The sequence below is a fragment of the Girardinichthys multiradiatus genome, chromosome 15 (genome assembly GCF_021462225.1).
Source record: "Girardinichthys multiradiatus isolate DD_20200921_A chromosome 15, DD_fGirMul_XY1, whole genome shotgun sequence".
NCBI classification, from domain to species: domain Eukaryota; kingdom Metazoa; phylum Chordata; class Actinopteri; order Cyprinodontiformes; family Goodeidae; genus Girardinichthys; species Girardinichthys multiradiatus.
This window is the reverse complement of record NC_061808.1, coordinates 5,191,071-5,218,840: the sequence shown is the minus strand read 5'-3', so window position 1 is coordinate 5,218,840 and position 27,770 is coordinate 5,191,071. Positions and strand designations below refer to the sequence as shown.

The following is a 27,770-nucleotide window of genomic DNA, read 5'->3' as shown; positions in this document are numbered from 1 at the left end:
TAGGATCCCTGCTTCCTCTGATCAGTGATCACTGGATAAGGAGCACATCTGAACAAACCGAAACGTGGATTATCGTATGTCTAAACCTTTAGCATAATGTTTACATTTTCCATGCTTTTTACACTTTACTTACAGGTTAACGTCAAATAACTAAGAAGTTATGTTGATGGCACCTACAGGTTACTTTCTGAACATTTCAGACCTTACAGCTGACCATCACGAGTTAAAGGGAGAGCTACATTTTAGAAAACATAAAGCAAGAACAATAATGAGGAGAATTTGCACGGCGGTCTGTGGAGTGATTCTGTGGAACAGTATGAATGAGCACTTGAAGTGCTGTATTAATATAAATCAATGAAAAAATTATGTAAAACAAACCAAATAAGTATTGCAAAAAGTACATGGATGTAAAGGAGTGGGGATCTGGGTAGCATACTGTTGGAGGATCTGGTTAGAAGGTGGTTGATTGAGATCAATGTAGTAGTATGGACATTTTACAGGAGTCAGTCTATGGTTATAGGTCTAGATGCACAACGATGAATTCATTGTAGAGGTACATTTGTGGACAGTGTTGACTGGATAATTGTGACAAATTATAGGTAAAGATAATTGTAGCGTGGAAAGTAGCTAGACTGACTTGCATAATATATAAACGGCATGAGTCAAATGGGGGACGGATTTATTAGACATTCCTGCTCCTTCTCAAACTGAATATGAAGTTTTATTTTAGGTTTGATTATTATTCTTATTTCTATTTTCATTAATTTTTTTCTGCTGACATGTTTTCAGATGTTTGAAATAAAGATTTCATTCATTCATCACACAACCTAAACGTTACCTACTTGGAAGTTACAGATGACTTTCTAACAACTTGTATATTACCTTAAAGTAACTTTCAGATCACTTTCTAAGACTTTCTACATTCCAAAAATAACAGGTTTGCTTTAATTAAGTTTTATAAATATTACCTGTGAGTTCTGGAAAGTAACCAGCAGTTCAGTTGCTGGTTACTTTATATGTGTTAAACCAAACACATGGGTTCAATGAAGCTAATTTAACTATGTATTCAGATTTACAAAATAAATAAAGTAACTTATAAAAGGATGTTGGTACCCTGTATGCATCCTCCCACATATCATGGACTCTGTACATATGAACCACCGCCTTCCACTCTTCAGCCTCCATGAAGTGGTACTCTGCTTCTGAGAACCTGGACTCAGCTTCCAGCTCCTGCAAAAAGCAAGCATATTTACCAAATGTACCAGCTCAAGTTATACATCAAAGCCAGAAAGGCTTCACATCATAAATTATTCCCCTTCTGCAAATGACGACTATTCGAAGCTCTTATATGTTGTGTTTAAAAAAGGGACATGTGCTGCTGCAGGATAACTCTCGAAACCGAGCTCCAACATCACAAATTCGTGTTGTAAAAGCATTAAAAATATTTAGATACAATTATAATATGCAAAAAACTGCCATTACAATTATTCATGTATGTAGCTGTATAGCTAACCTTTCTATGTAAAGAAATTATAACAGATTTCTATTTAATTGTACACTTTATAAATATCAGCTATTTATTTATCTGTGTAGCCCTTGTGATGAATATGTTGCATATACAGGGGTTGGTCAATGAAACTGAAACACCTGGTTTTAGACCACAATAATTTATTAGTATGGTGTAGGGCCTCCTTTTGCCACCAATACAGCGTCAATTCGTCTTGGGAATGACATATACAAGTTCTGCACAGTGGTCAGAGGGATTTTAAGCCATTCTTCTTGCAGGATAGTGTCCAGGTCACTATGTGATACTGGTGGAGGAAAACGTTTCCTGACTCGCTCCTCCAAAACACCCCAAAGTGGCTCAATAATATTTAGATCTGGTGACTGTGCAGGCCATGGGGGATGTTCAACTTCACTTTCATGTTCATCAAACCAATCTTTCACCAGTCTTGCTGTGTGTATTGGTGCATTGTCATCCTGATACACGGCACCACCTTCAGGATACAATGTTTGAACCATTGGATGCACATGGTCCTCAAGAATGGTTCGGTAGTCCTTGGCAGTGACGCGACCATCTAGCACAAGTATTGGGCCAAGGGAATGCCATGATATGGCAGCCAAACCATCACTGATCCACCCCCATGCTTCCCTCTGGGCATGCAACAGTCTAGGTGGTACGCTTCTTTGGGGCTTCTCCACACCGTAACTCTCCCGGATGTGGGGAAAACAGTAAAGGTGGACTCATCAGAGAACAATACATGTTTCACATTGTGGACAATGTGAAACATGTATTGTTGCACCATTGAAACCGACGTGTGGCATTGGCATGAGTGACCAAAGGTTTGGCTATAGCAGCCCGGCCGTGTATATTGACCCTGTGGAGCTCCTGACGGACAGTTCTGGTGGAAACAGGAGAGTTGAGGCGCACATTTAATTCTGCTGTGATTTGGGCAGCCGTGGTTTTATGTTTTTTGGATACAATCCGGGTTAGCACCAGAACATCCCTTTCAGACAGTTTCCTCTTGCGTCCACAGTTAATCCTGTTGGATGTGGTTCGTCCTTCTTGGTGGTATGCTGACATTACCATGGATACTGTGGCTCTTGATACATCACAAAGACTTGCTGTCTTGGTCACAGATGCGCCAGCAAGACGTGCACCAACAATTTGTCCTCTTTTGAACTCTGGTATGTCGCCCATAATGTTGTGTGCATTTCAATATTTTGAGCAAAACTGTGCTCTTACCCTGCTAATTGAACCTTCACACTCTGCTCTTACTGGTGCAATGTGCAATCAATGAAGACTGGTTACCAGGTTGGTCCAATTTAGCCATGAAACCTCCCACACTAAAATGACAGGTGTTTCAGTTTCATTGTCCAACCTCTGTATATAAGCAGAATTATTACAATTTGGGCTTTCATGTGTACAAATCAGTATAAAGTCTAATTTGGTGCAAAAATAAAACAGATTTTGCAGTCATTCGCAAAATCAGATAAAGCCGTGTAATGTGCAACAGTCCCATCCTTTTATCTGGAGGTATAAAACAGGAAGAAGGTTACAGACAAATTAACGTGGAATGTTTTTTCAGTTAATTTATTATTGGGTTTAAATAATTTGACAACAAATTAACTAGATTTAATTTAATCTTGGGATAAACAAGTTGGGTCAATTTAAACATTCATAAGCTTCCTATTTTTCAATCTCTGTTGGTGTTCAGATTCCCACTTTCAACCAGTTTCTTCCCATGACTGTTGTACCTTGGCCAGGTGGAGGTGGGTCTCCGTCAGAAGGTCGGGGTGATGTTTGGCTACTAAACGAATAACATCATCAAACATCCGGTTCTTCTTGTACATGGTGATGGCAAGGTCAGGCTGCTTCACGGTGGCAAACAGCCTGCGAAGTAGAAAATAATTTGTACATATTGTTTAATGAGGAGCAGGTTTGGATTTTCATGCAGCTTTAATAAAGTTTAAAGGTGAAACTAAACAAGGACAGCTTGTGCGTGTTTACCTTTCAGCCTCCTTGAACTTTCCGTCCTTCTCCAGCTCCTGAGCTCTGCTGACGTACAGAGCGCTAACTTCCTCCTCTGTCATACACTTCACAGCCAGCTGTACACATTTAACAACAGCAGCTCAAATAAATCTGTCAAATTCAGGTAGAATTTTTTAAACAAATGATACATTGGGTGAAATGTATAAATAATCCTTATGGTGGCTTATTATAAGAAATTATTTAAAAACAAACGTTACTCCTTCAGTGTCTCTTGACTGACCTTGTGAGCCTCCTCCCAGCGCCCTGCTGCGGTGTACATGTCAACGGCATCTTTGATGTGACCTCCTTTCACAAACAGCTGCTCTGCCACCTACAGGTCAATGTCAGGAAAAACACATGAATCTTATGGATGGATGAAAGACGGATGGATGGAGAATAGATGGATGGATGAATGAAGAATGGATGAAGAACAGATGGAGGATGGATGGAGAATGGATGGACGGATGGATGGATTAAAAATGGATGATAAACAGATGGATGAACGGAGGAAGAACGGATGGAGGCCGGATGGACGAATGGATGAAGAACGGATGACGGACAGATGGATGGAGAATAGATGGAGGATGGATGGACGGATTAAAAATGGATGATAAAGAGATGGATGAACGGATGAAGAACGGATGGATGGATGGATGAAGAACGGATGACGGACAGATGGATGGAGAATAGATGGAGGATGGATGGACGGATTAAAAATGGATGATAAAGAGATGGATGAACGGATGAAGAACGGATGGATGGATGGATGAAGAACGGATGACGGACAAATGGATGGAGAATAGATGGACGGATGGATGGACGGATTAAAAATGGATGATAAAGAGATGGATGAACGGATGAAGAACGAATGGATGGACGGATGAAGAACGGATGGATGGAGAATAGATGGATGGATGAATGAAGAATGGATGAAGAACGGATGGAGAATGGATGGACGGATGGATTAAAAATGGATGATAAACAGATGGATGAATGGATGAAGAACGGATGATGGACAGATGGATGGATAAATGAAGAATGGATGAAGAACGGATGGATGATGGATGGACGGATTAAAAATGGATGATAAACAGATGGATGAACGGATGAAGAACGGATGGACGGATGGATGAAGAACGGATGACGGACAGATGGATGGAGAATAGATGGAGGATGGATGGACGGATTAAAAATGGATGATAAAGAGATGGATGAACGGATGAAGAACGGATGGATGGATGGATGAAGAACGGATGACGGACAAATGGATGGAGAATAGATGGACGGATGAATGAAGAATGGATGAAGAAAGGATGATGGATGGATGGACGGACAGGTGGATGGAGAATAGATGGACGGATGAATGAAGAATGGATGAAGAACGGATGATGGATGGATGGACAGATGGATTAAAAATGGATGATAAACAGATGGATGAACGGATGAAGAACGGATGGACAGACAGATGGATGGAGAATAGATGGACGGATGAATGAAGAACGGATGAAGAACGGATGGATGAATGAAGAATGGATGAAGAAAGGATGGAGGATGGATGGACGGACAGATGGATGGAGAATAGATGGACGGATGAATGAAGAATGGATGAAGAAAGGATGAAGAACGGATGATGGACAGATGGATAGAGAATAGATGGATGGATGAATGAAGAATGGATGAAGAACGGATGGAGGATGGATGGACAGATGGATTAAAAATGGATGATAAACAGATGGATGAACGGATGAAGAACGGATGGACGGACAGATGGATGGAGAATAGATGGACGGATGAATGAAGAATGGATGAAGAACGGATGGACGGATGGATGAAGAACGGATGACGGACAGATGGATGGAGAATAGATGGACGGATGAATGAAGAATGGATGAAGAACGGATGGACGGATGGATGAAGAACGAATGACGGACAGATGGATGGAGAATAGATGGAGGATGGATGGACGGATTAAAAATGGATGATAAAGAGATGGATGAACGGATGAAGAACGGATGGATGGATGGATGAAGAACGGATGACGGACAAATGGATGGAGAATAGATGGACGGATGAATGAAGAATGGATGAAGAAAGGATGGAGGATGGATGGACGGACAGATGGATGGAGAATAGATGGACGGATGAATGAAGAATGGATGAAGAAAGGATGAAGAACGGATGATGGACAGATGGATGGAGAATAGATGGATGGATGAATGAAGAATGGATGAAGAACGGATGGAGGATGGATGGACAGATGGATTAAAAATGGATGATAAACAGATGGATGAACGGATGAAGAACGGATGGATGGATGGATGAAGAACGGATGACGGACAGATGGATGGAGAATAGATGGACGGATGAATGAAGAATGGATGAAGAACGGATGGAGGATGGATGGACAAAAAATGGATGATAAACAGATGGATGAATGAATGGATGGAGAATGGATAGATGGATCTTTTAAAGGCTAGTAGTATAAATATTTTAACTTTTTCGGGATTTATCCATACGTGGAAAACGATTCAGACAGATTCCAGATTTTTCCAGGCTGCACAAGAACCCTGAAGGCTGAATGTATGACTGAAACTGTGAATACCCGACGTGTAATGTGTGAAGTGCAGGAGTTAGTCTGGCCCACCGCTTTGCTGGGAATACATTCTTGTTGCATAAAAGTGAGGCGTAAACATCACAGAGGCTGAGATAACACTGGCTCCAGTCCAACAAACAAACCAGTTGCTTGTGCCGTTCTGATAACAACAAATTGAAAACTTGTCTTTCTCCACATACGTTTAAACACCTTAGGTGTGTGCTTCCTTTATTGTTTAGAATCTGCAGTAAATTTCACGTTTTAGAAGTTTTCACAGGCTGCAGCGCAGAGAGCTTGTTATCTTAATTACTTTCTATGAATGTGCCCGTAGAGCAATCTGACTGCAATGGCTGCTATTTTCAGCAGCTGACAGTGAGCGGAGGCCGAGGCTCAGCTGAACTCATCACAATCAGCACAACATGCAGAGCGCATCAACGCCATCATCTGCTTCCCTTTCCTTTCTGTTTTCCACTGCCTTTATCTCATCATCTTCACTTTTCCAACAGTTATGCACAGCAGATTATTGTGTTGATGGTACATTCAGGGACGTTTTCATTAATGCTGAAATGCCCTCAAGGAAGCATTTACATAACATGCAGAGACATGTGACCACAGTTAAAACTGTCTACTACAGCGATTACATGTTAAAATGCTTTTTAAATGACCACACGTATTACTTAGAGAGGCACATAAATTAATTAACAACGGCAAAATGTCTACTTTTTCCTTTATTGGTTCGCTTTATTACAAAAACCAAGTCCGAGTTCTGGCCTGGTTTATTAAAGCAGCACAGGGACCTAAGGTTTATGTATGTCACCTGTTTTAACAGAATTAAAAAATGAATCTACTATGAGGGGTTGAATAACATTCACATGGTGGATGTAAATTGATGAAAATCTGTGACAGCCAAAAAATTGACATCAAGGTTTACAAACTTTTACCCAGAACGGAAATATGGCTGGCTTCCTCTTTTACACACAGACAAATGTTGGTTTTACTTGCTGTCCATCTCTGGCGCCATGTCAACGGTTTCATTTTCTACACGTACACAGCCTCAAATATACAGGCATAGTCCATAAATTACAACATCTGTTCTGATGAGGCTCATTCGTCAGTAAAAGTTCCTTTTTAACAACATTTAAGCAGTTATTAAACATACCTTTCATTAAGCCCATATTTCTGTATTAAAAATATTTTTTAGTACTGGTCTAATGTAATATTCTAATCATAAATGTTGCATTTTCATTAGATGTAAACAGAATGTAAGAAGGTTGATTTTCTGACCCAGACCTGAGTTATTAAAGTGCTTGTGACACGATTTTCCCACAAATACAGAAATTAAACGAAAACAACTTTTTTTATTGAGGGAATTATTGAGGGACTTAGGCAGTAATTGACAAATTAGGATTAAAGACGTGATAAAAGACAATTTTGACACAAAATAAGCATATTTCATTGTTAAATTTTGTCCAAAGTCGCCCGGAAATGTTGTCGAAGGGGAAGTCTCCGGTCCTTCATTGTGTGAGCGTGAATGATAAACGGTTCAGGTAGAAGCCAAGTTGCGTTAAAAACAACGTTAATGTGGTGGAACGGTGCATTGCTGGTGGCGACCGCAGCTGTTAGTCCGCACTACTTTCCTGAAGTGAAGAGGATCAGAGCAGGAAAAGTGAGGAGGGACAGACTGTAACCTTGGATTTACACTGCATCTGCTCCAGTCCAGTCCGCTGCGAAGCCCGGAGGAGGTTGAGGTCAGGGCTCTGGAGTGGCCATTCCAGGAGCTGATTTATCACTTTTAAAGCCACTTTGTTTCCAAATATTCACCGTTCGGTTCTAACAGTCGCTGTCAGAAGAAAAGAAATTGAAGATTTTTATGAAAAACCCAGGAACGAACGAGGCTAAGGCATGCCATAAACTTGGGAATGCTAGAACATCAGAGCTGCTGTCATGAATAGATAGGGTGCAAACCAAGAAAGACAACATTCCTCCAAAAATCATCAAGGTTGACAAAAATTTGCAGCTCACCACATGAAGAGGCTAAGTGCATTCTGGAGAAAGGTTTTATGATCAGATGAGAGAAAGAAAGAGCTATTTGGCCTCAGCGACAAGAAATACAGGATGTCTGGAGGAGTCAAGAGAGGCTTTTAAACCACTGTTAACCAAAGTGGTGGCAGCATCATGCTGTGGGGCTGCTTCGGTGCCAGTGATAAGTGGTTGCAAAGCTGAGGGAACATAAAAAATGGTGAATGGAATAATGAAGGAGGAGGACCACTTTCTAAGTTCTTCAACCTCACCTAAAAGCTAGAAGGCTGAAACTTGGAAACAACTGGACAAAAATCCTAAACACATACCAGAAGTTGTTTGAGTTTGCATAAATCAGGCTAACAATACGTTTTTTAATTAAATTTGTGGTCAAGCTTAAAAGTCAGGTCTGTCCCAGAAAACCGAACAATTTAACTAAAATCTACCAAGACGACTTAATGGATGATTTATGCCAGAAGCTGAATGCTACAAAAAGCATGTGGTCTAGGTGCAACTTCGTTAGGGACTTTTCACCAAATATTAGTGAGAGTCCATACATATGGGTCCTTCTCAAAATATTAGCATATTGTGATAAAGTTCATTATTTTCCATAATGTAATGATGAAAATTTTACATTCATACATTTTAGATTCATTGCACACTAACTGAAATATTTCAGGTCTTTTATTGTCTTAATACGGATGATTTTGGCATACAGCTCATGAAAACCCAAAATTCCTATCTCACAAAATTAGCATATTTCATCCGACCAATAAAAGAAAAGTGTTTTTAATACAAAAAACGTCAACCTTCAAATAATCATGTACAGTTATGCACTCAATACTTGGTCGGGAATCCTTTTGCAGAAATGACTGCTTCAATGCGGCGTGGCATGGAGGCAATCAGCCTGTGGCACTGCTGAGGTCTTATGGAGGCCCAGGATGCTTCGATAGCGGCCTTTAGCTCATCCAGAGTGTTGGGTCTTGAGTCTCTCAACGTTCTCTTCACAATATCCCACAGATTCTCTATGGGGTTCAGGTCAGGAGAGTTGGCAGGCCAATTGAGCTCAGTGATACCATGGTCAGTAAACCATTTACCAGTGGTTTTGGCACTGTGAGCAGGTGCCAGGTCGTGCTGAAAAATGAAATCTTCATCTCCATAAAGCTTTTCAGCAGATGGAAGCATGAAGTGCTCCAAAATCTCCTGATAGCTAGCTGCATTGACCCTGCCCTTGATAAAACACAGTGGACCAACACCAGCAGCTGACACGGCACCCCAGACCATCACTGACTGTGGGTACTTGACACTGGACTTCTGGCATTTTGGCATTTCCTTCTCCCCAGTCTTCCTCCAGACTCTGGCACCTTGATTTCCGAATGACATGCAGAATTTGCTTTCATCCGAAAAAAGTACTTTGGACCACTGAGCAACAGTCCAGTGCTGCTTCTCTGTAGCCCAGGTCAGGCGCTTCTGCCGCTGTTTCTGGTTCAAAAGTGGCTTGACCTGGGGAATGCGGCACCTGTAGCCCATTTCCTGCACACCCCTGTACACGGTGGCTCTGGATGTTTCTACTCCAGACTCAGTCCACTGCTTCCGCAGGTCCCCCAAGGTCTGGAATCGGCCCTTCTCCACAATCTTCCTCAGGGTCCGGTCACCTCTTCTCGTTGAGCAGCGTTTTCTGCCACACTTTTTCCTTCCCACAGACTTCCCACTGAGGTGCCTTGATACAGCACTCTGGGAACAGCCTATTCGTTCAGAAATTTCTTTCTGTGTCTTACCCTCTTGCTTGAGGGTGTCAATAGTGGCCTTCTGGACAGCAGTCAGGTCGGCAGTCTTACCCATGATTGGGGTTTTGAGTGATGAACCAGGCTGGGAGTTTTAAAGGCCTCAGGAATCTTTTGCAGGTGTTTATAGTTAACTCGTTGATTCAGATGATTAGGTTCATAGCTCGTTTAGAGACCCTTTTAATGATATGCTAATTTTGTGAGATAGGAATTTTGGGTTTTCATGAGCTGTATGCCAAAATCATCCGTATTAAGACAATAAAAGACCTGAAATATTTCAGTTAGTGTGCAATGAATCTAAAATATATGAATGTTACATTTTCATCATGACATTATGGAAAATAATGAACTTTATCACAATATGCTAATATTTTCAGAAGGACCTGTATATTATATATATTTAAGCCTGTATGTATATTTTAGACTATGTGTGGGTTTAAAAACAAGATTTCTTGAAGATGTTTGTTGTATAATCATCCCACCCTGGATTAAATAAAAAAATTTAAAGCCCATGAACAAGAACTGTAATCTGAGCAACTACCCAGACCAAGAAATGTGTTTTTCTGTTCTGTTTGACCAAATACATGCTACCATTCAGCAAATTTACTACTATTCCCTTCATCTTTCCCTAACGTTCCTCGACTCTCCTCCTCTCACCTCGTAGTCCTGAATGGAGGCGTAGTGCTGAGCTATCTTAACATAAAATTTCTCTGCTGATGCGTCCTCCTGCAACTCCAGGATGTGGACGGCCTTCTTCCACTGGCGAGCTGCGATTGCTGCCTCGATGGCTTTGAGAGAGCAGCTAGAAGGAAGACATCACAGACGTGTTATTATGATTGAAATGGACTGGTTAACCAACTCAATAACAACTCCTTTGGTCAAAGCTATACTTAGTTTGCCTTAAACTTGAGTATTAGTTAAAACTTTGTTGGAGCCAGAAGAATCTTTGATTTAAATTTCTCTGCTAAATCTGGGCTATGACTAACTTTCTATATTTGAGATTTTTGGGCCAAGTTAAAAATAATTCGTCTTATCCTTGTATTACAGTGTTGGTGAGGATTTAAAAAGGATTCCTGGCTTTGTCTGCCAGTGTGTATTTTTCTTTCCTCCTCTCTCCTCTCCACCTGCCCATATCGACACCACCCACCCTGCTTCAATGAAATGATTGATGGCGGCGTCCATCTGTTTCTGCTGGACGAGATAGTCTCCCCAGGCCTCCTCCAGTTTCACCACCTCGGCAGGGAAAGCAACACGAGCCAGCTCCACCGCTACAGGAAGAGGGGGAATAAAAATACCATAAACCTATTACATATTATATAAAAACTCGGTATTATTGTTTTACCTTTCCTGAAGGCCCCCCCTTTGCAGTAGCACTCTAAAGCTCTCTGGTTGTTCCTGGCCTTCTCATATAGATCTCCAGCCTGATCAATAGAGAACGACATGAATTCTCATGAATATTATGGAAGTTAAATCCTGTTACAACAGCTATCCTTTCCTTCTTTTCTGATGTGGAATTCGTTGCGAAGACGGAGCATTTTTACAACATGGACACAGTCACTCACCTTTAAGACATCAAGAAAAAGAATGCTTTAACGCCCAGGCTGGAAATCTGCAGTGTGCTTTAAATGTATATTAAAAATCAGAAAAATGAACTTATAAACCAACCGGAGTCGGGAATTCCACATGAAACGTCAAAGGTTCTTCAACAACCTCTACTAGAAAGTCTAATATGAGAATGAGGTCTGATAAGTTTTGTGTGAATATTAATTTCTAGATTTCAATAAATTGTGTTTTTTAAAATGTAACCCAATTTTTCCACCATAAAAGAGCTCTTCGGTGGGTAGATACCATTTTAACCATTTCATTTAAAAATATCTATTATTTAACGGATACTAAAACACATTTAATATTGTTAATAATATATAGATAACCAGTCATATTCAGTCATAAGTATAATTCTGCTTTAAACAGTGGCTTCATTTACCTGCATTAAAAGAAAAGGCTCATAAGAAATAAAGCTCTTGCAAAACAAATAAAAAGGTGGGTCCTGAAAATTAAAACAAATATACCTGCACTTCTGTTCACTTTCAGACATCTAATCAAATATAGCTAAAAGTTAAGAAAAGAAAAGCCCCAGAATTTTTATGCAAACAGTGACAAAAGGAATAACAGTCAGATGAAGTGAAGCTTAAAATAACAAGGAGCACTGTTGCTCTTGTGCTGAAAGCTATCCTCTCCAGGCATCTGTTATGAGAACCAAGATGAAGCAACATGAAAGGCTTGATGAATATGAAGAGAAGAGAGGAAATCAATACCTCACAAAATATATAAATAAAAATAAACATCAATTACTCTATCATACAACTCTCCCTTGATGAGACTGGCAGCGATGCGACTGACGGTCTCTGTGCTGCTGGAGATCTCTGGACGGCTGATGGCCAGACGGGCAGCTTTGGCTGGTAGTCCAGCCTTCAGGTAGAGGTTGATGGCTGCCTGGAAATCTCCTTCACTCTCCTTTACCTCGCCGGCCTTCTCATCTTGACCCGTCTCTGTGAGCCACTGGTAGTAGTTCCCACGCAGGGTGTTGACCTCTGGGTGGTTCTGTTTATTCAGGAATGAAAACCTATGTTAGAACTTAAAGCAGTGAAGGGACTGAAGACCTTTGAATATTTGTAGAGATTCATAAATGTTCACATATAACCAAGATTGATTAAACAATCATGTGACCTGCAGCTAAAAAACAAATCAATATGGCTTTCTATTGGGTAACCATGGCGATAAGTGTTAATAGAACAGCATTGTACTGTTGAAAAATCAGTTGCTGAAAATGTATAGGTAGAAATTATCTGCAACCTCAGTCGTATCTGCTCTATCTAAACTGGAGCTGTGACAAACAAGGCTGGACGAGGGCTCACGGTTTTATTTTGCTGTCAGGGAAAGTAAAGCGGATGGTGAGGGTGGTACAAAGCTAACCTTGTAAGGGTGTATGGCATCATGAAGGTTTTGAAATCCCAGAAGGTTTAAATACAAATGACTGAAAACTAAAATGAGTGGTCATTAGGTTTTAAGCCGAATAATAGTCCAAAACATGTGTCCAAATCAACACAGACATGCTTAAAGAGATAAATCCATCTTCTTCCACTGACAACTCCGTCCCCTAACCTACATCCAATAGAAACCCCGCGGCTTGAACTGAAGAGAGGAGGTATAAGAGAGGACCCAGGACTCTGGGGATCTAGTTCGATAGATCTAATAAAGAGGAATGATCAAAGATTTCTCTCTCTGTTTGAACCAAATCTGTGAATATTTCCCCCACTGAAAAACTGTAGTCAATATAAAGGCTGGATTTTCCTACTTGTGGATACAGAAGAAATAATTTAATTACATGCCAGTTATTATGTCGTTTAAATAAGAACTTCAAAAACATTGAAAGTTTAGTGAAAGAATTGGTTGGTAATAAACTTCTTGAGGTTTGACAGACATCCAATATTAAATCTGGGTTTCATTTAGATTAAATACTTTGATAAGAACTCAGGTCCAATGGGTCCCAGTTATCTAAACAGAATTTAGATAGCAATGAAAAATGATTGTTTGAACGCATTTAAAATCAGGACTACATGGAGGCTTTCTTATCTGGTGAGTTTACCTTGGCTTCAGCCACAGCGATGCAGTGGTCCCACATGTGGAGCTCTTGGTACATCTCTATGGCCTCGTCAATGGCATTCTAGAGTTTTAAAAAGAAAACACACAAAACATCCAACAAACTGTGGAGTTTAGGAAGCAACACACAGGCAGACTGATTAAATGCCTGTGTGTGATTTGATTATCAATAACTTGTCAATGAAACAATCTCTATCTTGGGGGGTGGAATTACCAATTAAGATTAAAACTGAGACGGTTTTAATTTATTGTGTAACGTCAACTGTTAAAGTACTCCTTACTAGATACAATATTTTGTTTAATTTGTCACACCAACCTGCTCCATGTAATGCATCTCAGCCAGTTTAAAGTTCTTATGCAACATGGCCATGTGGGCTTGGACTTTGTAAAATGATGTCCCGTCTTCTCCCTAATTAGAGGACAGACATTAAAATCTGAACAAAGCACTGCAGAAAAAACAATAAAACATTAAAAGAACTCATCAAACTACTGGATTATTTACATCACTAAAAGTAAAGGTTATATTTTGGCAATGCACAGTGCATTGCCAAAATATCTATACCTCTTAAATGTTTACATTTTTTCATATTGCAACCACAAACCTGATAAGTTGACTGACGATTTTTGCCAGGCACTGTAAAACCAAAATTAGCCAATGACTGAAAGTAATTTTAAAACACACCATTTCCTGTGAAAATTTGTCTGCGATCTGATTTGTCTGGTGGAGGAACCGAACAGTTGAGACATCACCCAGAGCAGCAAAACATCTGGAGAATTAGATAAAACCAGAGAAGAGAACAATAAAACCACATAAGATGAGCTGTAGAAAGCAATGAACTAACAGGAAACATTTTAAGTTCAGTAAAGGCTGACCGACGTCTGAAAACTTGCAAATTTAATGAACTGAGATAAATAACAGCATCAGTCTAATTAGCCTTCACATACACTGCAACTCTAAAATGCAGAGAAATAGAAACATCTTAGCGTTCGGCTACTTTATTACCAACTCTGTCTGAACAGTTGCGTCAGATTAATGAACGAGTAATAAAGGGAAGGAAAGCTAAAAAAACTCCTTCTTCCTCCCCTTCCTCATTAACATCAGTTCCTCCCTCATTAGGAGTATCCACTCCAGACAAAAAAGGCTCCTTTGCCACATTTCGTGATTTATGCAAATCAAGCCAAAGCCTAACGAACAGCATATGCATTATTAATGACAGAGAATTCAGATTTGAGGAGTTTCTTACAACAGAGAGAAATAAAGATGGCGAGAGTGAGAAAGAGAGAATGATGGAGAATTAAAAAACTGCCTTATGATAGATGAATTTGGAGGCTGGGACGCACCATCTGCTGTTTGCTTGGGTTTAATTTTGTATTTCTGGACACTGCAGGGAATCTAATCATGCATTCTTATAAACAAAATATTTCCTTATTATGGGTGAGAATCCAGCCCTTGTTACCTCCTTATTCTCCCAAATTAATTTCTCCAGAAGACTGATGGAGAACGTAACGTGTTCAAGAAACGGAGCACCATTTGAAAAAGCAAGTTTTTGTATTTCTCTGCATGCATGATGTTGTCCTGTTGACCTTTCTGCGATGTGCAGCTGGCGTGTTTCTGCAGCCAGCTTGCTGAGAGTCTTCCACATGGCCTCAGTCTCTGGTGACATCTCCAGCGTCTCCAGAAACGCTGTTGCTCTGGAGACAGAACAACAAACAGTCATTGATGAACTAAAGAATGAAATCGTGTCCAAGGTCATCTGTCAGGTCTTTGCTGGATATTTTATTATTCCTTTAAATACTGCTCATCTGCTGCAGATGGTTTTTCAGCTCCTGTGCGTCCTGCTTGTCCAGTTTCTAAGTAACAACTTAAACCTTCTCTGTCATCCATTCATTGGTTTCTATTTAATCAACGCGGCTTTACTGCAGTAAAACACAGCTTTCAAACAGAAACTATGAAGTATTTCTTTCTAAAAGGCCCAAGGAAAGATTCAACAGAAGCAAACAGTTGTAACAAAATCTTAGCTGTACATCTGCACTCCTTCAGCCTCACACCAGCTGAAAAAATGGCTAGTTCAAGAGCACTCTTTGGCCTTTTGGACTTGAAGGAATAAAATAAAATGTTTTGAAATATTTTTTTTACTAAACAAAATAAAAATCTTAGAAGTGGATTTGTGTTCAGCCCCTAAACTAAATAAAGTTAACCTGTGTGTAATTTAATCTTATTATAAATGCAGCTGTTCTGTAAAGGCCTTAGAGGTTTGTTTGAGAACCAACAGCATCATGAAGACCAAGGAACACAGCAGACGGGTCAGGTAGAAAGTTGTGGAGTGGTTTAAAGCACGGTTGGGTTCTAAAAAAATGATCCCAAACTTTCAACATCTAATCCAACATCTGGACATGGAGAGAGGATGGACCAGCTGCAGACCTACCGATGCTCTCTACCTAAAGTGACAGGCCAGACAGGGAGAGCTTTAATCAGAGATGTGGCCAAGAAGCCCAACCTGTGGGGGAGCTGCAGAGATTCACAGGTCAGGTGGGAGAATCTGCTGACAAGGCAACTGTTAGTTGTGTGTTCCTCGAATTTAACAAGAAGAAAACTGTTGTTGGAAAAAGCCATAAGAAGTTGCTGGAGGCATTAAGGTGTGGCGAACCTTCTGTTCAGCAGGAAAGGTGAAGTTGGTCTAAGTCAGTGGTTCTCAAACTTGGTTGTCAAGGCCCTCTGTCCTTCATGTTTTGGATGTGTCTGTAGCACATCTGAAGCCTGTGAATGCCCCTTTCATTAACTCACATGTGGGGCAGCTGGGAAACACACACAACATGCTGGACAGTGAGTCCCGAAGAGCAGGATTTAGAACCACGGGTCTAAATTAATGGGAAGATGGTTGAAGCTAAACACATGGCAATCCTGGAGAAAAACCTCCATTTAGGCGTATCAAAAGACTGGAAACTGGCGCAAGACCCCGAAACATACAACATCCCATGGTTTACATTAAAGCATAACTTTGTGTCAGAATGACCCAACCATACTACAGACCTAAATCCAATTGAGAATCACTGAACTTAAAAACGGATGTTCACAAACACCCTCGGTCTAATCGGACTGGGCTGAAGCTATTTTGCAAAGAATAATCAGATTTTCTTTTTATTTATAGATTTATAACAAACCTGTTAAGAGTCAAACCCCAAAAGACCTGCAGCTGTAATTGCAGTAATTGAGTCAGGAAGGAAAAATGTGTGGCAGGAATGTGAACAAGTGCAAAATGAATGAACGCTATACAGCAAGGAACTGTAAATGTTAGATGGTCAGTGAGGAGGTGGTCATTATCTGTTTTAGCTGAGGTAAAGCTGATAAAAATAATTTTAAGATATCAAAAGCTTAATGGATTTTTAATAAACGCTAAAAGGCTTAATGTAAAAAAAATTATCTGCTCCTTCTTTGAAATAGGAGGTCAGTTAATTATTTCCTCCATTTGATGAGGAGCCTTCACTAGAGAGACTCCTCTTGGAGGTGTCCAAGTCACGACTCGCTGAGGAGACATGTTACATCTCCCAGCTGGCCTGAGAGGGCTGCAGAAAAACACAAGAAGAGCAGGAGGAAGCTGAGTGATAAAAGGACATCTGGGTTCTTCTGCTCACCCTGCTGCGAGGCAATGATTCACACCAAAGCATGGATGGATGTTTACTCCATGCTGCATTCATTATTAGTGGCTTCTTCTTTTCTTCTTGAGAGGTCTGAACCTACCTGTCGTAATCTCCATCATCGATGGCAGTACCAAACTCAATAAGGCCTTCGTCCAAAGTGTACGTCACTGTGTTGACACCCTCTGTCACTATGACTTCTGTCCTGCCATCAGCTCTTTCCAAATCCACAATGTCTCCCTGATAACAAAAAAAAAAAGGATCAGAATCAGCTTTATTCGCCAAGTTTGTGCAGAGAACAAGGAATTTCACTTTGGTTCCACTTTGCTTCTTCTAAACATATAAGGGGAGTAAAAGGGTTTTTTGTGAATAGGTATTTATAAACAGAGTTTTCACAAACAAGAACGAGATGGCTGAATTATTGCAGATGACTCTGCATCATAGCAAACAATTGTGATGAACTCCTTTACATACAATTCCAGTATGAGGCTTATATACACTCACGCATGAATTTTATAAATTTTTTATTGATTTTTATTTGATTTGTTCTTTTTGGAGATTCGGGGGACTGATAATATGCACCCATGCTTATTAATATGAGGGTGCAGGGTCAAAATTATACAAACAGACTCAAAGAGAGTATTTAATTCCACTAACATTTGACTTACTGCTCCTTTAACAAGTTTAACCTCAACTACTGGCTTTTTATAGCCATCAACATGAGCCAGGTTTAATTGTATCTGGATGATCTGACAATCTTCTTGGCAGAATTGGTAGAGTTCAGCTAAGTTAGTTGGCTTCCTGGCACAAACATGACTCCTAAGCATCGTCTACACAGTTTCAATCAGGCTAAGATTGGAGCTTTAGGTTAGCTTGCTTTAGCCATTGCAAAATCTGTTTTGATGTGTGTTTGAGATGAATGGTTTGTTGGAACTGGAAGATGCTGGAACACCAGAGTCACTGTCCACAGGAAAAGAGTTTAAAGATAACATGGAATGAGAGGATGTCAAGAAAAAAGCCCCTGCTCAAAAACGGACTTCCAGTTTAAGTGAAATTAGCGGCTGCACACATGGAACAGCCAAATACCTTCGGGAGAATAGCTTTATGGCCAGACGAGGCAAAACATGACATAAGAATGTTTTTAGGAGTCACAGTGATGCTTTCAAAAATGAGAACACAGCACCAACTGTCAAGCATGGTGGTGGCAGCATCATGCTGAACATCTGCTTTGCAGCCAGTGGTACCAATATATTGCAATAAGATACAATAATGTAGGACGGCCTGGCATCGTTTTCCCCTATTACAAAACGTGTACAGTGTATTATAATTAAAATCTGGGATCATGATTACATTATAAACTCATCCTGAAAAAAGAAGGGTTCAAATAATACCTTAAAAGCCAGATGTTAATATGATTACGGTCTATATGCTTCTGCCTGACATTGTAAAACTGACAAAGCATGGATGGATGTTTCCATTTCAATAATAACATTTTAGACTGTTAAGCTAACTGGTTACTTATTGTTTTAAAGACAAAAATGTGCTTTTTTAGTAGGTTTGTTTTAAAACAAGCAGCTACTAAAGAACCTACGACTACTGGAAGCAAAATTAACACATTTGTGAGCGTTTCATATAATTTGACATTAGCTCTATGAGGAAACACCTATAAAACAAAGAATTCCCGGCAAATGTGTAGTTTGCTTTGAAGAATTATAGGAAAGCACATGCACAGCTCAGTTGTTTAGCCTAGAAAGAAATAATATTTGCTTGCAATATAGAAATGTTGACAACACAGTAGGTGAAAACAGAACCCTGTTAATGTGCTTGCTACCAGTTCTACACGAATATAAACAGCATGGGATTGTCCAGCACTCATACCATTCAGGAAGGAGATCGGTTCTGTGTCCCAGAGATGAATGCGTTCAACACCAAAACAACAACTAAAACGGATGAAAATCCTTGCTGACGCTGGTAAGAGCGTTATGATCCACTGTGAAACGGGTTCTGTCGCGACATGGGCTGAAAGGCCACTCGGAGAGGAAGAAGTCATTACTTCCAAAGCAACGTAAAAAGCCAGACTAGTTTTGCTGCAGAAGAGACTGCTGCACCTCTCAAAATAGAGGTCCTTCTCAAAATATTAGCATATTGTGATAAAGTTCATTATTTTCCATAATGTCATGATGAAAATTTAACATTCATATATTTTAGATTCATTGCACACTAACTGAAATATTTCAGGTCTTTTATTGTCTTAATAAGGATGATTTTGGCATACAGCTCATGAAAACCCAAAATTCCTATCTCACAAAATTAGCATATCATTAAAAGGGTCTCTAAACGAGCTATGAACCTAATCATCTGAATCAACGAGTTAACTCTAAACACCTGCAAAAGATTCCTGAGGCCTTTAAAACTCCCAGCCTGGTTCATCACTCAAAACCCCAATCATGGGTAAGACTGCCGACCTGACTGCTGTCCAGAAGGCCACTATTGACACCCTCAAGCAAGAGGGTAAGACACAGAAAGACATTTCTGAACGAATAGGCTGTTCCCAGAGTGCTGTATCAAGGCACCTCAGTGGGAAGTCTGTGGGAAGGAAAAAGTGTGGCAGAAAACGCTGCACAACGAGAAGAGGTGACCGGACCCTGAGGAAGATTGTGGAGAAGGGCCGATTCCAGACCTTGGGGGACCTGCGGAAGCAGTGGACTGAGTCTGGAGTAGAAACATCCAGAGCCACCGTGCACAGGCGTGTGCAGGAAATGGGCTACAGGTGCCGCATTCCCCAGGTCAAGCCACTTTTGAACCAGAAACAGTGGCAGAAGCGCCTGACCTGGGCTACAGAGAAGCAGCACTGGACTGTTGCTCAGTGGTCCAAAGTACTTTTTTCGGATGAAAGCAAATTCTGCATGTCATTCGGAAATCAAGGTGCCAGAGTCTGGAGGAAGACTGGGGAGAAGGAAATGCCAAAATGCCAGAAGTCCAGTGTCAAGTACCCACAGTCAGTGATGGTCTGGGTGCCGTGTCAGCTGCTGGTGTTGGTCCACTGTGTTTTATCAAGGGCAGGGTCAATGCAGCTAGCTATCAGGAGATTTTGGAGCACTTCATGCTTCCATCTGCTGAAAAGCTTTATGGAGATGAAGATTTCATTTTTCAGCACTGTGCTCAATTGGCCTGCCAACTCTCCTGACCTGAACCCCATAGAGAATCTGTGGGATATTGTGAAGAGAACGTTGAGAGACTCAAGACCCAACACTCTGGATGAGCTAAAGGCCGCTATCGAAGCATCCTGGGCCTCCATAAGACCTCAGCAGTACCACAGGCTGATTGCCTCCATGCCACGCCGCATTGAAGCCAAAGGATTCCCGACCAAGTATTGAGTGCATAACTGTACATGATTATTTGAAGGTTGACGTTTTTTGTATTAAAAACACTTTTCTTTTATTAGTCAGATGAAATATGCTAATTTTGTGAGATAGGAATTTTGGGTTTTCATGAGCTGTATGCCAAAATCATCCGTATTAAGACAATAAAAGACCTGAAATATTTCAGTTAGTGTGCAATGACTCTAAAATATATGAATGTTAAATTTTCATCATTACATTATGGAAAATAATTAACTTTATTACAATATGCTAATATTTTGAGAAGGACCTGTAGATGGCATCATGAGGAAAAACATGATGTGAAAATACTGACATCTCAAGACAAACATCTCAGGACATGGGCTGCAACTACCGATTATTTCAATAGTCTACTAATCTATGGATTATTTTTGCGATTAGTCAACTAGACACGATTATTTTTCTATGATCTCTATCATCACTTCCAGTGAAGAACTGACACTTCAGGGGCGCAGACTTCACCTGCAGACACACCTTCACCTGTCACAGGTTTGAGCCCTGGCCCATTGAAGTTTACTGCATGTCTTGCCCCTCTCTCCACCCCATTTCCTGTCTACCTACTCTTAGAAAATGGGCAACTAGTGCCTAAAGAACTGACACTTCAGTCGCTTTTCTACACACCTGTGAATGTCATTTTATTGCCTCTTTCCTTTATTTAATACCTACAAATAAAAACCCATAAAATATCATTTTGACTATTTTTAACAATACAATTAGTTTTGCAAAACTCAACTGCTAAAAAGTCAAAGATCCGAAGTTATTTACGATATCTTTCGACCTTGAAGATTTTAACAATGTTTAATATTTACACGGATTTTAAATTACAATGAAAAAGGAAAGCATAGCAACATATTCAGCAGTCAGGTTCGCTCTCTATTTTGAGGCAATTTTCCCCAGCATCAACATCCAGGAATAAAGATGAACGATTTTCAAACTCTTCAAATCACCAGTGAGTCATTAACTTAAATAAAACTCTACCGTTAATCTAGACCGCGGGACCAGTTGGCTGTAATGGCAGCGAGAACCCTGCACTTCTGCAATTAAGCCATATCTTGATAAAAACAAACTGATATTTCAGCTGTACACGCCTAAAAACACCGCAAAGGTTCCATTTAATTTATGAACCTTTATGCAGATTTTGCCGCCCTCCTCCGCCATTGCTGCTTTAAACCGCAATGAATCATAGGATTGGGTAGGCCCAGTGTTACCAGGTGAGAAATGTAGGATTATTGTACTAGAGACATAAAATTATCGTATTTTGAGGGAAATTATCGTCAAAACCAAAATAACAAGTCTGTTGATGTGTTGAATAGCGTCTAACAGGCCCTCGCAACATTGTGGCGTCAGTACGGAATGGATTTATCAACAGTTACAGCCCCACAGTGCCGGGCTTTGCTTCTTCTTCTTTTCTTTTCTTCTTTTCCTCAATCATGGGCGGGCGCAGTGGACTATTCAGCCAATCATGGCCGTTGTTCTGAGGCCAACGCATTCACGTCACTCGTAGGTCACATTTAGAAAAGCACGATTGGCTGGAATTTCCAGCATCTGTTTCCAAATCCGGACACAGATGCCTTCAAGGTTCACAAAAAAAACTCCGACAGACTTTGGCGATAGGTTGATGACGACTGATTACAACCACACATTCACGGAATGGTCAAATTATCGTACATTTGGCCTTTTTTTTAGGAATGTTGATCGTACATCGTACAGAGAGCAAAATTATCGTACAAATACGATAATTATCGTACACCTGGCAACACTGCGTAAACAACACAACACAGGCAATTGGAGCTTTATTGCCCTCTACTGTCCCCTTACTGAACTGCATGTGATTCATACCTCTTGCCACCGATACTGAAAAATTCAGATATTTGTAATGTTTGTTTATATTTTTTTAAAAGACGCGTCGACGCACGAAACTTTATTTTTTCATAATCGAGTACGTCTTATTTGTGTCTAAGCTATAACACACCACCAAATCAATGAATTGTGGTGTTCCAATCACTTCCATGGCTGCAGGTGTATAAAGTTTGTGCAGGCCAGTCAGGGTCTCCCACACTACAGTCCTGACCTCAACCTTCTTCAACACCTTTGGGATGAATTATAGCAGAGGCTGCTATTCTGGTTTTCTCATTTTAGTATGAACACACTCCTAAACCTTGTGGAAGATGTATACAGAATAGTTAAAGTTGCTATTGTTGGCAACTGTGGGTCCATCAACAAATTGAACCTGATAGATTAAGAATAGGATGTTATCAAAGTTCATGTACATGTAAAAGTAGAGAGGTAAATTCTTTTGGCAATATAGCGTAACTTAGACACAAATAAGTGGTGAGCTGTCATCAGTAGAACGATCTGAGACACATAGAAAATTTGTGGGCAGGGGTAAAGAATTCAAGCAAACTATTGTGAGAAACTCGTGGAAGGATCCACAAAATGTTTGACACATGCAGTTTAAAAGGCAATTCTACCAAATACTAAGTAAATGTATGGAACCTTCTAATTATGATGACCGTTAAAGGAAACCTGAAAATAAAATATTTCTCTTTCACTTTGCTGGCATTTTGCAAATATAAATAATTTGGTAATAGTAACTAGCCAAAGACAGTGAAAACAAAGGGCTTGGACTTTTAAACAGTATATTTACACATCGGGATGTTTCTGGGATCTCATGTGCAGAGTGTCACCTTGATGGGGAACATGGTGATGCTCTCTGGGCTGTCGATGCTGTACCAGATGCAAATGTTGCCCCTGTCCTGAGCGACCACCACGTCACTGCCGGGCACCCATTGGACGTACGAACAGAAACTGAGCAGCGTGGTCTTCACCCCGGACTCTATGTTGTACAGGTGGAGCTGAGGAGGAATGGGAAGCAAGCGTAAAATTTATCCTCAACGGGTTTAAAGAAAATCAACGTGGAGTGCCATGTTACAGGACAAGCACGCCAAGAGGATAATACATTTTATGATGGAATGAAGTAACAGTATCATTGAAGACTTCCGTTCCAGTTCATTTTGATCTGAGGGAGTAATTTGTTTCAATGCTGAAAAAGTCACTAATTTTATGATGTTTCATAACATAATTTTATGATAAAATCACGGCATGGTAAACTTTTATGCATGTTTGATACAATGTCCTCTTCAACAATGTCACCGACTTTAATTATGGTTCTTTCATAATTTCAGGCTGAATTTAACTTTAACGACATCAAGCAGCTGAAAACTTCACTTGAAAAGGTTTAAAGTAACATTTATTATACAACTTGACTTCTTATGGTTTCCTAATTGTGGAAAAAAAGAGAGGACAAATGAAATGAAATGAAATAGTCACACTTTTCTTGGAGATTGTCAAGCATTTATTCATCTATTTGGGACACCACTGTCATGTAGAACATCTAATTAGCCCTGAGCAACGTGCTCCGGGGACATGTTGTATATATCAGAGATTAAACTACGCAAAATAAAAGATTAGATTTTTTTTGTTTTGATTATGTCATATAAAAATACTTGTTTCTTAAAAATCAAAAATATATAAATTTACTAATGTATTTATTTTTAATTAAGGAATTCAAAATAATCCACTTATATTCTACTATACGAGATGTTTTTATGAGCAACTTGAAAAAATAAAATCCAAAACTTATAATGAATAAAACTGGAAAGAGTGATGGGTTGCATCTTCAGCAATCCATATTGGTCAATTTATGGAGCATCAACATTCATCCCAACTTTCCATCATAATTCCCGGTTGACCAAACTGTTACCATGCAGAGCCACAAGGCACATTGTGGGTGATGGATGCAGCTCTGACAGCAGACAAGCCCCAGCTAAGGATAAAGGTTTTTCCCACTATATCTGTCTGTCATTTGCCCTCTCTAATTTACTGCCTGGAGGTCTTTATCTCATTGTTTCCAGTGTTTCAGCCCCTCGGGGCGCTGAGGTTTCATTCTCACCCGCAGCTTCTTGTCCCTGAACAGCAGTTTCCGTCCGGTTTCATTGAGCTCCAGCCAGTCAATCTTGGAGTCGTGACTGATGGTTCCCAGGTTGTAGCCTCCAGCCAAGTCCACTGAGGAGGGAAAAACAACCAACAGATTAACTGAGTGGCAGCCAGACAGCCAGCAAAAGGCTAAAAACTGGGGGTTTTTTTAGGATTAAAAATCAGCCAGTTATCCAGTTTAACAGGCTTTCACTGCTCCGTTACCTTATTACTCTGTGAAGATGTTGGTACTATTCAGTTTTTCTTTAATTAAAACATTGCATTGTTCACTTTCTCAGTCTGTCTTGGATGAAAAACAGAATAACTGAAGTGTCTGAACACTGAAGCATTCTTCTTTTAGGATTATTTTGGTAAAAAATGCTGTACGATCTAGTTTTGTTTGGAAAAAAAAATACAAAAGAGAAATAATAAAGCATCTTTATCTGCAAAAACTTTAACAGAAATGTAAATCAATAGTTCTTCAGAAAAATCTTCTTGGTGAAGAATAGATTTTAGACTTTTATGCAAGAAAACACTATGTGGTGAAGAATTATGGTTTTTAAATCTGTAAAAACAGAGGTTAAACAGGCTGAACTCTTAATTACTACTAATTAGAAAAAAACATTTCATTAGCCGCAAAAAAGGTTTACAAAGTGTAGAACAAGTCATCAGAATTCAGTTCTCATGTTTCACTAATCTGTGCCAAACTTCCAGAAAACTGCAGAAATGTTGAATCATTGAGTTGTTTTAAGGTTAAAATCATTGTGTTGTGATTGTTCTGTTTAAACTGTTAACTGAAACATCATTTATTTTAGTCAGTAATCCAACTTGACCTTACTTTCCTTTATTATGCCACAGCAATATGCTTTTTCATTGCGTAAAGCACTTTGAATTGTCTTGTTGCTGAAATGTGCTATAGAAATAAACTTACAGCAGACTCACCTGGAAGGCTTTCCACATGGTTCAGGAGTGTGTTTATGGGAATTTTAGGCCAATTGTGAGGTCAGACACTGCTGTTAGAAGAGATGGCCTGGCTCACAGTCTCAGCTCTAATTTATCCCAAAGGTTTTCTATCGGATTGAGCCCAGGACTCTGTAAGGCCCAGTCAAGTTCTTCCATACAAAACTCACCATATCGTCATGGACTTTGCATCCTGCCTGCTGGATTTTATACACTGATGGCCATGGAAGCTTTTGGAACACCTGGATTCAATGATTTAAATGGGTGACCCAACATTTTGACAATATAGTGTATATTAAATTTTTTTTTTTATTATGGCAAGGTCAGACACTGCGGTGTATGTAAAAACAGGGATTAGAAATCCTTAATATACAGGTCCTTCTCAAAATATTAGCATATTGTGATAAAGTTCATTATTTTCCATAATATCATGATGAAAATTTAACATTCATATATTTTAGATTCATTGCACACTAACTGACATATTTCAGGTCTTTTATTGTCTTAATACGGATGATTTTGGCATACAGCTCATGAAAACCCAAAATTCCTATCTCACAAAATTAGCATATCATTAAAAGGGTCTCTAAACGAGCTATGAACCTAATCATCTGAATCAACGAGTTAACTCTAAACACCTGCAAAAGATTCCTGAGGCCTTTAAAACTCCCAGCCTGGTTCATCACTCAAAACCCCAATCATGAGTAAGACTGCCGACCTGACTGCTGTCCAGAAGGCCACTATTGACACCCTCAAGCAAGAGGGTAAGACACAGAAAGAAATTTCTGAACGAATAGGCTGTTCCCAGAGTGCTGTATCAAGGCACCTCAGTGGGAAGTCTGTGGGAAGGAAAAAGTGTGGCAGAAAACGCTGCTCAACGAGAAGAGGTGACCGGACCCTGAGGAAGATTGTGGAGAAGGGCCGATTCCAGACCTTGGGGGACCTGCGGAAGCAGTGGACTGAGTCTGGAGTAGAAACATCCAGAGCCACCGTGCACAGGCGTGTGCAGGAAATGGGCTACAGGTGCCGCATTCCCCAGACCTGGGCTACAGAGAAGCAGCACTGGACTGTTGCTCAGTGGTTCAAAGTACTTTTTTCGGATGAAAGCAAATTCTGCATGTCATTCGGAAATCAAGGTGCCAGAGTCTGGAGGAAGACTGGGGAGAAGGAAATGCCAAAATGCCAGAAGTCCAGTGTCAAGTACCCACAGTCAGTGATGGTCTGGGGTGCCGTGTCAGCTGCTGGTGTTGGTCCACTGTGTTTTATCAAGGGCAGGGTCAATGCAGCTAGCTATCAGGAGATTTTGGAGCACTTCATGCTTCCATCTGCTGAAAAGCTTTATGGAGATGAAGATTTCATTTTTCAGCACGACCTGGCACCTGCTCACAGTGCCAAAACCACATGGTAAATGGTTTACTGACCATGGTATCACTGTGCTCAATTGGCCTGCCAACTCTCCTGACCTGAACCCCATAGAGAATCTGTGGGATATTGTGAAGAGAACGTTGAGAGACTCAAGACCCAACACTCTGGATGAGCTAAAGGCCGCTATCGAAGCATCCTGGGCCTCCATAAGACCTCAGCAGTGCCACAGGCTGATTGCCTCCATGCCACGCCGCATTGAAGCAGTCATTTCTGCAAAAGGATTCCCGACCAAGTATTGAGTGCATAACTGTACATGATTATTTGAAGGTTGATGTTTTTTGTATTAAAAACACTTTTCTTTTATTGGTCGGATGAAATATGCTAATTTTGTGAGATAGGAATTTTGGGTTTTCATGAGCTGTATGCCAAATCATCCGTATTAAGACAATAAAAGACCTGAAATATTTCAGTTAGTGTGCAATGAATCTAAAATGTATGAATGTTAAATTTTCATCATGACATTATGGAAAATAATGAACTTTACCACAATATGCTAATATTTTGAGAAGGACCTGTAGGTACACAGGAATAACATTATGACCACCTGCCTAATAGTGTGTTGGTGCCTCTTTTGCTTTTTGGAGGCATAGAGTCCAACTAGACTCCTGAATGTGTGCTGTGGTATCTGGTACAGAGAGGTTGCAGCAGACCTTTCTGTATAACACAGGACATCCATGGACGTCTTTCTATTAAGCTATGTCTATGCTTTTAAAAGGTTGGCTGGAAATGAAAACTGGACCGAACTCAGCCTGAATAATGATGTTGAAAGTCGGGCTTGATTGACC

At 40.2% G+C, this 27,770-nt stretch overlaps 1 protein-coding gene across 1 annotated transcript in view; it reads right to left on the bottom strand.

Moving 5' to 3' along the window:
• ift172 (intraflagellar transport 172) overlaps nucleotides 1–27,770 on the bottom strand; it is a 65,510-nt gene that overhangs the window by 26,523 nt on the left and 11,217 nt on the right. Inside the window, exons 15-29 of the mRNA XM_047388422.1 lie at nucleotides 24,578–24,690; nucleotides 23,313–23,480; nucleotides 17,328–17,464; nucleotides 15,173–15,280; nucleotides 14,271–14,355; nucleotides 13,905–13,997; nucleotides 13,575–13,652; nucleotides 12,281–12,529; nucleotides 11,271–11,349; nucleotides 11,076–11,196; nucleotides 10,586–10,730; nucleotides 3,774–3,863; nucleotides 3,512–3,609; nucleotides 3,259–3,394; nucleotides 1,114–1,230 (exon numbers count right to left, since the gene is read on the bottom strand). Of these exons, the coding sequence (XP_047244378.1) occupies nucleotides 1,114–1,230; nucleotides 3,259–3,394; nucleotides 3,512–3,609; nucleotides 3,774–3,863; nucleotides 10,586–10,730; nucleotides 11,076–11,196; nucleotides 11,271–11,349; nucleotides 12,281–12,529; nucleotides 13,575–13,652; nucleotides 13,905–13,997; nucleotides 14,271–14,355; nucleotides 15,173–15,280; nucleotides 17,328–17,464; nucleotides 23,313–23,480; nucleotides 24,578–24,690 (1,817 nt within the window). The remainder of the gene's footprint in view (nucleotides 1–1,113; nucleotides 1,231–3,258; nucleotides 3,395–3,511; nucleotides 3,610–3,773; nucleotides 3,864–10,585; nucleotides 10,731–11,075; nucleotides 11,197–11,270; nucleotides 11,350–12,280; nucleotides 12,530–13,574; nucleotides 13,653–13,904; nucleotides 13,998–14,270; nucleotides 14,356–15,172; nucleotides 15,281–17,327; nucleotides 17,465–23,312; nucleotides 23,481–24,577; nucleotides 24,691–27,770) is intronic.